The sequence below is a fragment of the Salvia miltiorrhiza genome, chromosome 8 (genome assembly GCF_028751815.1).
Source record: "Salvia miltiorrhiza cultivar Shanhuang (shh) chromosome 8, IMPLAD_Smil_shh, whole genome shotgun sequence".
Taxonomy (NCBI): Eukaryota; Viridiplantae; Streptophyta; class Magnoliopsida; order Lamiales; family Lamiaceae; genus Salvia; species Salvia miltiorrhiza.
This window is the reverse complement of record NC_080394.1, coordinates 1,667,398-1,678,031: the sequence shown is the minus strand read 5'-3', so window position 1 is coordinate 1,678,031 and position 10,634 is coordinate 1,667,398. Positions and strand designations below refer to the sequence as shown.

At 34.3% G+C, this 10,634-nt stretch overlaps 2 protein-coding genes across 4 annotated transcripts in view; both read left to right on the top strand.

The window, feature by feature from the left end:
- The window catches only part of LOC130997037 (uncharacterized), a 71,946-nt gene that overhangs the window by 20,799 nt on the left and 40,513 nt on the right, over nucleotides 1-10,634 (top strand). The window contains exons 3-4 of the mRNA XM_057922316.1: nucleotides 524-610; nucleotides 1,232-1,396. The gene's annotated coding sequence lies outside the window, so the exon portion shown is untranslated. The remainder of the gene's footprint in view (nucleotides 1-523; nucleotides 611-1,231; nucleotides 1,397-10,634) is intronic.
- LOC130999815 (putative disease resistance protein RGA3) lies at nucleotides 2,739-10,378 on the top strand. 3 transcript variants are annotated; one of them, XM_057925475.1, is made up of 7 exons: nucleotides 2,739-3,451; nucleotides 3,611-3,676; nucleotides 4,253-4,288; nucleotides 5,509-8,489; nucleotides 8,875-9,011; nucleotides 9,499-9,719; nucleotides 9,998-10,378. In XM_057925475.1, the coding sequence occupies exon 4, from the start codon at nucleotides 5,528-5,530 to the stop codon at nucleotides 8,453-8,455; it is 2,928 nt and encodes a 975-aa protein (XP_057781458.1). In that variant the 5' UTR covers nucleotides 2,739-3,451; nucleotides 3,611-3,676; nucleotides 4,253-4,288; nucleotides 5,509-5,527; the 3' UTR covers nucleotides 8,456-8,489; nucleotides 8,875-9,011; nucleotides 9,499-9,719; nucleotides 9,998-10,378. The 3 variants fall into 3 exon arrangements, with proteins under 3 accessions (XP_057781458.1, XP_057781460.1, XP_057781459.1); XM_057925477.1 differs by lacking the exon at nucleotides 4,253-4,288 and having other exon boundaries at nucleotides 3,640-3,676; XM_057925476.1 differs by lacking the exon at nucleotides 4,253-4,288.

The following is a 10,634-nucleotide window of genomic DNA, read 5'->3' as shown; positions in this document are numbered from 1 at the left end:
TGAAGTAGCCCTGTAAAATCTACTATCTTATTCTATGGAGTTTCTAATTCAGTTGCTATTAATTTGGGGATTGAGATTTATTTATAATTTTATATATTTTTCTCTAATTTCAACAATGAATGCTTTAGTTTAATTTTGTTATTATTAATTGGGCTTCATTCCATCTAATTAGGGTGTATAATTATTTTTAATCATTTAATTTCTCTTTCATTAGTTAATAATAGGTTGAAAAATTCAAAATTATGGTATATAATTTTATAAAAATTTAATTTTTGTTGAAATAAATATTAAGAATAATTCATAGTATTATAATTTTATTTTTATAAAAAATATTATTAAACTAATAGATATAAGTAAGAGACATAGTTACATATATAAAATTGTGGGACAATTGATCTCATCCCTTAGTTTTTTGCTTAAACAATAGGGGATACATTATTTTGAGTTTGTTTACTATATTTTTACAGCGACTTATCATCTTACTTTTTTTTCCATTAAATAATTCTTTTTCGTATTGATACAGAATAAAGTGAAAGAAGCAAACAGTTGTGTTTGAGGTGCCTCCAAAGAATTAGGAGGTGAAGGAAGCGATCCAGTGAAGAAGGAATAAGTGAGTATCCATTTTCTCCATCATGACTTGCTCAACATCTTTTCATAATTTTTTTTGTAATTCCCTATATATTCTTTGTTTTAACTTTATTTGATAGGATTATTATGTCTAGGGTTGAAGAAAATGCATGTTTCGATACCAATTTGTTTCACAATTGATATGATTCTCAAAGACTCAAACTTCATTGATCATTATAAGGAATTATTTTGAGTAGATCACTTCTATATCTATAGAAACAGTTGTGCCTAAACTAAGGATTCACATCACTATTTATGCCCATACACACAAAAGTGGTAAGAATTCACAACCAAGTTTATGCAAAGGAGATCAAATCATTTAGCTCACTTGCCATTTCCTATTTTATGTTAATTTTAATTTACCTAATTATAAAAAGTTGTAGTGTTTACTAGCTCTAAGGTTGCAAATGCGAATTAGGAAAGCAAAACAAAATAAACCAAAAAAAGAAACAAAAAAACAAGACGTATGCAATTAATGTTTGTTAATCTATCTCATGTTGGGCTGGGTTGAATAAATTAATTTTGTTATATGAATAAATTATGATAGGAGAGTGATCTTTAATTCGAATTCAAGTGAAATATCTCTTTAATAATCTAAATTCAGAGGCGCTAACGAGGTTGCTCGTGGGGAAGAACGACGACTGTGTAGTTGTTGAGTCTGAAGAGAAGGATGATGACAAAAATTCAGACAGCATTGTTGAAGATGAAGATAGAGAAACAGAGGATTCAGCAGCTGTGGAAGTTGAATCCAGTCCCAGCAAAAAGGGAGGTAGCCAGCTTTTTCCATTTCTTGATGAATGAATGCCTATTTCTTATGTTTGAATATTGAGGCATGCTAGCTTGAATTTGATGAAATGGTGTTGGGGTTTGTATCAGTTATATCAATATATATGTTTTCATGGTGCAAGTATTAAAGAAGAAAAATGATGAATACAAGAAAGCAACATGGTTGAATCATGAAGCATGTGTTGATAAAGAAAAGAATGGACATTCACATCTTCTCCAACTTCAATCTTTGAGCAATCTTATTAGACAAACAATATGCCGTTGATTGAATCGTGACCATTGGATTAACACCAACAGCTCCCGGCAGCATACTCGCATCACACACAAACATCGCCTCCACGGCGGCCCATACAACCGCAGACGACCTGTGGCGGCCCATAACGCTGGATCAGAACATGGGGTGGGCTTCAACCTATTCTTGAAAGCATGAATTAGCTTGTTGGGCTTACGTGGAAACTGAGTTGAGATGGGCCTTGATGATTCAAGCCCATTAAAATTTCTATGTATTGATCCACCACGATGGGATTAAATATTAAGGGAAGTAGAGGGTCTTTTTAGGCCGCATCTTTTCGAGCAATAATATTAGTTAAAAATGTTAATCTAGTGGGTCCAAATAGAATATTACTGGTTTTTATTTCATTCACTAAACTCACGCCGTAACTGCAAATAATTATAATAGTGTAAATACATCTTATCAATTATGCAAAGTAAATTCCAATATATCAATTTAACTTACCCAGTCCAATTCTAGCCCAACTCTAAATATATACTCCATTTCAACATCCATTGCACTCCTAATAGAGGCCCAATTTCTCTGTCTACCTGAATCAAACTTGACAAGCCCAACCCAAGAATAGAGAAGGCCTCTCTCTCATTCAAAATTTCCAAGGTAGCTTGGTGCTGCGGAGGAGATGATTATCATTATTATTATTATATTATTATTATTAGTATTATTATAATTATTATTATTATTTTTTTATTGAGGAGATGATGAGTTACAAGCTTGAACAAGATCTTCTTATAAAAACAGACAAGATAGAGGAGTTGCAGGTAATTATACTATCTTAATTATGATGCTTAATTCAACACATATAAACTGCCTTGTACAATAATGCATTCATATCATAGACTGTATTATCTCTATTAATAAAATTAATGAACTCTTATCGGCTTAAGGCCCCTTAATTTGAACATTTCATTATGCCAGCTAATGATGAATCAGCTTATCATTTTTTAAACCTTATTATTGAGTTTTCGTCGTCGGAGTGGTTGAGAAATGGTCACAGAGTTGTTGCCCTCACATAGAATAAGTGTTTAATGCATACAGTAGAATAATGAGGGAGAATTATTGAATGAAGAAGGAAGAAGACAAGATAATATGCTGCCTTGTTGATAATAAAACAATTCGTGTGATAGAAAACATATTAGTATTTCAAATATTGTTTATGAATAAATTGTCTTGTTCATGCAAGCTACCATATGTTCACGCGTAAAGATGCCTCGATGAGATTGAATTCTATTTAAAAATTGAAAAACAAAGACTTAGAAGTTAGATCTACAGATAAATTTTGTCAACTCTTGTTCAATTTGCACCAATTAATTCTCTCTCTCTCTCTCTCTCTCTCTCTCACGCACACATAATCTCACACACATAGCAACTTTTGTAAAGCCTTGTTAAGTTTGCAGCAATTCTCACTCTCTCACACAAACACAGAAAATTTAGTAAACTTTTGTTCAGTTTGCACCAATTCTCTCTCTCTCTCACACACACACATACATAGCCAATTTTGTGAACTCTTGTTTAGTTTGCCTCAATTCTCTCTCTCTCACACACACATCCACATAGCAAATTTTGTAAGCTCTTGCTCAGTTTGCATCAATTCTCTCTTTCACACACACACACACCCACATCAAATTTTGTAAACTCTAGTTCAGTTTGCATCAGTTCTCTCTCTCACACACATCCACATAGCAAATTTTGCGAACTCTTATTAAGAAAGTGTTTGCAGAAACAGATCTTCTTGGAAAAGCAGACAAGGTAAAGGAGTTGCAGCTAATTACTATCTTATGATGCTTAATTCAACACATATTAAACTGTCTTGTGCAATAATGAATTCATATCATAGACTATATTATCTATATTAATAACATTAATGAACTCTAATCATTCTTTTGTATATTGCCTGTGGATGTGCAGTTTAGTCTCTGGAGTTTTGTTTTTGACAGGGAACTGTGTTATTGAAGTTAAAGCCGAGCAGCGAAGGTGAGGATGAATTTCGATTCTGCTTGTTGATCGTGTGTAGTGAAATTTGAGATTTTTCTTTTTTTCCTCTTTTTTTTGGTGTTTCCTTTTGTACTAATTGACATGTTTGCCTATAGAAATCAATCATTTCCTCGTGCGATATCAGATATGTACTATATTCAATCGTGGGGAAAAATTCAACACACTTTTAAAACAAGTAGTGAAAGTTTAGATTTGGTGATCTTATGCATGAGACCATTGCGACTTGAATAATATTTGATACTTTGAGGTTTGTTCAGATAAAAACTTCTTATCGCGAGAATTTTTGCACTGAATCAGTAAATAATTTAGTATATTTGTTGATGAGTGCAGTTGATGCAAGAATTTTCGCAATTTTTACAATAGAGAATTTTTTGAGGAGCTTATAAGCTCCTTTAAAGTGTTTGACAAAATAAGCTCTTAAAGAGTTTATGCACCATATTTTTTGACACTATCTAGCTCACACATAATTTTCATAATTTTATTTATAGTTTACACCATTTACTTAACAATAATATCCTTCATGTTCGACTTTTTTTTATATTGCTTTTGGTACAGATTTTCAAGCTATAAATATTTGGTGGTGAGGATCAGGTATTTGTGTTTAGTGTTTACATTTTCATTCGCGGTATATGGATTGAGACATGCATGAATATTCTTCACACCTTTAAAGTCAAAATGATACTTTGTAAACATAAATATTACTTACTATATAACTATTAACGTTATAAATTTAATGAGTACAAGTACAACTCGGTTAACAGTCACTTTTTATATATAAAAATGAGTTAACACTGTTTTATGCCCCGAACTTTCATCATTTTTTATAAAATGTCTTGAACTTTCATTTTCTCTTAAAAAGTCCCGAAAACTTTTTCCATAAAATATCCTCCTATACAAAATTCGATGATGGAAAGATGACAAAATATCCCGAACTTTCAACATTTTCCACCAATAGTAGTTCATAATATGGTATTTCAACAATTGAGATTTTCAAAATATTTCATCCGCGCGAAATAAGTTATCTTTCTGTCACCAAATTTTGTATAACGGGGCATTTTATGGAAAAAGTTGAAAGTTTGAGACTTTTTAGGAGAAAATGAAAGTTCGGGACATTTTATAGAAAATGCTGAAAGTTCGGGACATAAAACACTATTAACCCTATAAAAATAAGGGTTATAAGTGTTTTGTATCTCTAAATTTTGTTTTCTCTTAAAAATTCTTTAACTATTTAGCGTTTTTCATGAAATAGTTTGCTATATAAAATTTGATGAGGAATGATTCATCTCATCAGAGTCTAACATGAACTGTTTTTCTGAAATTATTTTTTCAACTCAAACATCAAAATGAAATCGTTCTGATGCTTAAATGTAATTAAAAAAAAAAATCTCTCTCATTTATCTCTATTTTTAGAATTTCATCAATGTCAACTTCTAAATATGTAATTTTCTTCCTCCCAACTCTCGGCTTATTTGGAGAGGAGGATTTTGTGGTGATTGTTTTAATTTTTCTTTTCCACATGCACGTTAAAGTGTTATGTGAAAACGGGAAAAGAAAGAATGTACAATTTTCTTGTCTATTAATTGGAAAAAACGCATTATAAAGAGTTAATGTATATAAATTTCTATGTAACTAATTTATATTAATACTACCCACAAAATCTTTCATGAGCTAGCTAGTCAAAGTCAAAGTTTTAAAAAGAGTTTCGGCAAAGATTGAAATACAAAAAATGAAAAAGAAATCCATATCATCACTCATCCGATTTTATTCCTTGGCTCTCTCTCTCACTCAATTTCTCTATTTCTCTCTCTAAGTTATCATCACAATTAAAGAATGGAAGGGGAAGCTGCTGCCGCCATCCTTCAAACTCTAGTTCAAAACCTCATCGACCTCTGCAAGAAAGAGATCTCTCAGATCCGAGATCTCAAAAAAGATGCCGCAAAGCTAACTAAGAGTCTCAAAACCATCCAGAAATTCTTGAACGACGCGGAGACGCGTGACATCACCAGCGAAGCTGTCAAGGAGTGGCTGAAGAATCTTGAAGACGTGGCTTTCGATGCTGACAATGTTTTGGATGAACTCAACTATCATATTCTCTCCAAACAAATCAAGCCTGCCGAGCCTGAGGAGGAAAAGATACCATCATGCTTCTCACGCCTCTCATGCTTCTCATGCTGCAAGAATCTTTCACGTTCTCGAAATGTGGCTCTTAAAATCAAAGAAATCAATGAGAATTTGGAATCCATTAACAAGGAGGCCACCGATCTTGGCCTTGTAGGGAGGCTTGCCGATGAGCCCACTTTGGTTATTGCTGCATTGGAAACTGATTCATACACTCTTGATCCAATTTTTATTGGAAGAGATGATGTTGCGTCGAAAATAGTTGAGATGCTTACCAATAGCATCACAACTGATGATGAACGCGCAGTTTCCATCATTTCCATTGTCGGGATGGGAGGATTGGGGAAGACGACATTGACTAGAAAAGTCTTCAATCATCTGAAGGATGAGACTCGGTTTGGATCACATATTTGGGTGCATGTTTCCCCAAATTTTGATGCATTAACTCTTTTCAAGAAAATTCTCAAAGAGTTGACTGATCAAGTTGAAGGTGAGAACAAGCAAGATATTCTTTCAAAGCTTCAACAAGCTTTGAAAGATAAAACATATCTTCTTGTACTTGATGATGTATGGAATGAAGATCGTTCCAAATGGGAAGAGTTTATGAATTCCTTGTTGGGAGTTAGTTCTGTTAAGGGAAATGCAATTGTTGTTACCACCAGAAGTATGAAGGTTGCTACAATTGTGAATCCAATTCATACACATGAGTTGGAAGGCTTATCAGAAGACGAGTGTTGGTCGATAATCGAAGTTAAAACCTTTGGAGAAGGAAACGTTCCATCAGAATTTGCGGCCATTGGAAAAAAGATTGCAAGAAAATGTCAAGGTTTGCCATTAGCTGCCAACGTAGTTGGGGGAGTGCTGCGCAATAAATCTGAGGAAAAATGGCGCTCAGTCGAGGAGAAATGGCTTTCTGCCGATGAAGGAGGAGATAATATCACAAATATATTGAGGCTGAGCTTCGATAATTTGTCTTTGCCATCACTTAAGAAGTGCTTCGCATACTGTGCAATGTTTCCTAAAGGCTCCCAAATCATGAAACAAGAATTGATTGAGATGTGGATGGCAGAAGGTTTTCTTCAAGCTGATGAAAGGGATGACATGGAGTCCGTGGACGAAAAATTTATCAACGTTCTTCTGCACAACTCTTTACTGCAAGTTTCATGGAGATATGCTAACAGAAATGTAAACAAGTGTGGCATGCACGATCTTGTGCACGATCTGGCTTGTTCTGTTTTAAGTTCCTCTAATAGCAGCCGAGTTCGATACAAGACTCTCGAAGAAGACGAATCAAGTCGTATCCCAAAAGAAATGGCAAAATCTTTGCGTACATTACTACTAACATCGGAAGGTGATATTTCTGATATCAACTTCTCAGACTTCGAAAGTTTGCATGTTTTAAGTCTACTGGACTCTGAAGTTAAAGAGCTGCCAAGTTCGATTCAAAAGTTGATACATTTGAGAGATTTTGACATTTCAAAGACAGAAATTGAAGTTTTTCCGGATTGGATTGGTGAATTCTTTCACTTGCAGACGTTGAGAGCAAACTCAGAATATTTGAGAAAACTGCCAAGTACGATTAAGTACTTGATTAACTTGAGGCATCTTTATATTGACTCGAGGGTAGAGTTGCCTATGGGAATTGGGAGTTTAACTTCTCTCCAAACGCTAAAGTACTTTCCAGTGGGTGACGAGAATGGCTGCAAAATTGAAGAGCTCGGAAATTTGAATAATCTTAAAGGAGAGTTACTGATTCTGCATCTGGAAAGGGTTCATGACAAGGAAGAGGCTGGGAAAGCCAATTTATTCAAAAAGTCTAAAATATTGAACTTGTGTTTGATGTGGGGTTGGAACAGAGAAGGTGAAAGAAATGATGAGGATGTATTGGAAGGCCTTCAACCTCACTCAGATTTGAGGGACTTAAAGATTAAAAGATTCAATGGAAAAAGATTTCCATCATGGACTCTAAAGATGGCAGTTCGAGATGCGCCTCATGGCTCTTGGGTGGTACTTAACAAGTTAATGTCGTTAGAACTCTGGTACTGCGATGAATGTGAAGAGATCCCAATGTTGGGGCAGTTGCCCAATCTCAAGTCCCTTGAGTTGAGAGAATGGAGGAATTTGAAGTGTATAAATTCTTCATTCTACGGAATGGTGAACAAGGACACACGCATTGTTTTTCCATCTCTCGAGAGGTTGGAATTGTGGTCCATGCCTAACCTGGCAGAGTGGGCAGAAATAGAAATTTCGGATGGAAGTGAAGTCAAGCTATTTCCTCGCCTCCAACATTTGAAAATTTATGATTGCCAGCAATTGATGAGTGTTCCAAGTCATGTCTCCTCATGCCTTCAACATTTGGAGATTGGAGGGATCGGTGTGGAATGTCTGCCAGCTGATTGGTTATTGAGTAACAGCGAGACTCTCTCTACTTTGGCTATAAGTGAGTGCCCGAATTTGAGAGAAATATCAGATAGGTGGGGAGAAGAAGAATCAGAAGGAAGAAGCTTCACAATCACATCCCTCCCTATATTCCCTCGTCTAACATTTGTGCATATTGAAGGCGTTCCTAAGTTAAGTTTGGAGACTATGGATGCAATGTGGCGCCTCCAAATTCATGGCAACAAATTCATTTACCCGTGACGTTGAGTATCAATATCTTTTCCTAGAAACAGTTGTATGTGTATTTTATTTGAAAATGAAATTCTAATTTTTATCTTATTCTATGGAGTTTCTAATTCACTTGCTCTTCTTAGTTTGGGGATTGTTGTTCCACTTTCAATTTTATTTATATTTTTATATATTTCTCTCTAATTTCAACTTTAAATGCTTTAGTTAGATTTTATAATTCTGAATTAGGATTCATTCCATCTAATTAGGGTATATAATTATTTTTTATCATTTAATTTCTCTTTATTAGTTAATAATAGGTTGAAATTTTTTAAATTATGCTATATAATTTTATAAAAATTAAATTTTTTGAAATAAATTAACAATAATTCATAGTATTGTATAATTTTATTAATTCTTCTTTCCATTAATTCTTCTTTGTGTTGATACAGTTGGTTCTGAAGAAACTCAAAGAGAAAAAAGTGAAACAGAAGAAAGTGAAACGAGGAAATGGTTGTGTTTGACTTTGAGGTGCCTCTAAAGAATTAGGAGGTGAAGCAAGCGATCTAGTGAAGAAGGAATAAGTAAAGTGAGTATCCATTTTCTCCATCATGACTTGCTCAACCTCGTTTCATAATTTTTTTGTAATTTCCATATATAATCTTTGTTTGAACTTTAGTTGATAGGATTATTATGTCTAGCTAGGGTTGAAGAAGATGCGTGTTTGGATACCAATTTGTTTCACAATTGATATGATTCTGACAAAAATTCAGATAGCATTGTTGAATCCAATCCCAACAAAAAGGGAGAAGGAAAGAATAATAAGAATAAAAACAAGCCAAAGAAAGGGAAAGAGGGTAAGACAAATAGGTAGCCAGCTTTTTCCATTTCTTCATGAATGGATGCCTATTTCTTGTGTTTGAATGTTGAGGTATGCTAGCTTGAATTTGATGAAATGGTGTTGGGGTTTGCATCAGTTGTATCAATATATATGTTTTCATGGTGTAAATATTAAAGAAGACAAATGATGAAGACAAGAAAGAAACATGTGTTGATGAAGATTGTCTACTTTTCAGGTGGATTTGGAGGTCTCATTCTGTTTAAGAAAAAGAGTTTCCATTTGATGTCAGCCGCTTAGCCGATGATTTAGTATTTGAACGCATCTCGAAATCAGTTGAGTGTCTCAACTGATTGTCGAGTCGAGCTTGAGCTCAGCTTATACTTCAATCAATTGGCTCACAAGGCTTATTTTTAGCTAAGTTGAATCCAAGCTTGAGCTTAGATTGGCCTACTGGGGGTAACTGTAAAGCTCCTATTGAGCCATTTTGAGTTTTGTTAAACATTTTCTAATAGAATCAAATAAATTCCAAGATGACATGAGGATATATGAGATCCATTAATATAATTTGTGTAGGACTAAATGTCAATCTCTCAAGCATGTGTCTATTGTTCTGTTTTTATGATTTTTTTCTTCAAAAGCTATTAATTTTATTTCATTATATCCAACACTCCAGAGTCCAGCTTTATTGCAGGTTGTTTATTGTTTTAACTCCAAAGATTAATCCTTGGTTGCAGTGAGTATGATTCTAAAGCCATGGCAGAGATAGGGGAGCATTGAAGAGCATGGAGGCGAGGCGGCCTCAACTAGAGGCGCTACTGAGCTTGCTCGTGGGGAAGAACGACGACAGTGTAGTTGTTGACTGTGAAGTGAAGGATGATGACAAAAATTCAGACAGCAATGTTGAAGATGAAGATAGTGAAATAGAGGATTCAGCAGTTGTGGAAGTTGAACCCAATCCCAGCAATAAGGGAAAAGAAATGTATGAGAAGAAAAACTCAATTTCTGAATATGTCAATACTCAGTTTGAAATTTCATCCCCCAATTTCTTTCGGTCGCCGGATTGTTGAGTTGGAGTCTGTGTGGATTAATTAACCCATATAATATTCATGTTACGATATCGTTTGCAATAGAATTGTTGAATACTGAAACCTATAGTGCAGATATAGGATATCATCCCTTTATAATTTGAAAAGATAAAGAAATTAATTGAAATTCGGCCTCATAAAAATGGCGTTGTCTTTACTAATTCGTAAGCTCCAATTCAGCACCGCGATGATCGAAAAAAATTTGGGGAGATGGAATCGCAAAAATTGAAAAGACGGTGATTCAATTTATCACATTTCAAAAATCACGTTTAAATTATAATTTCAA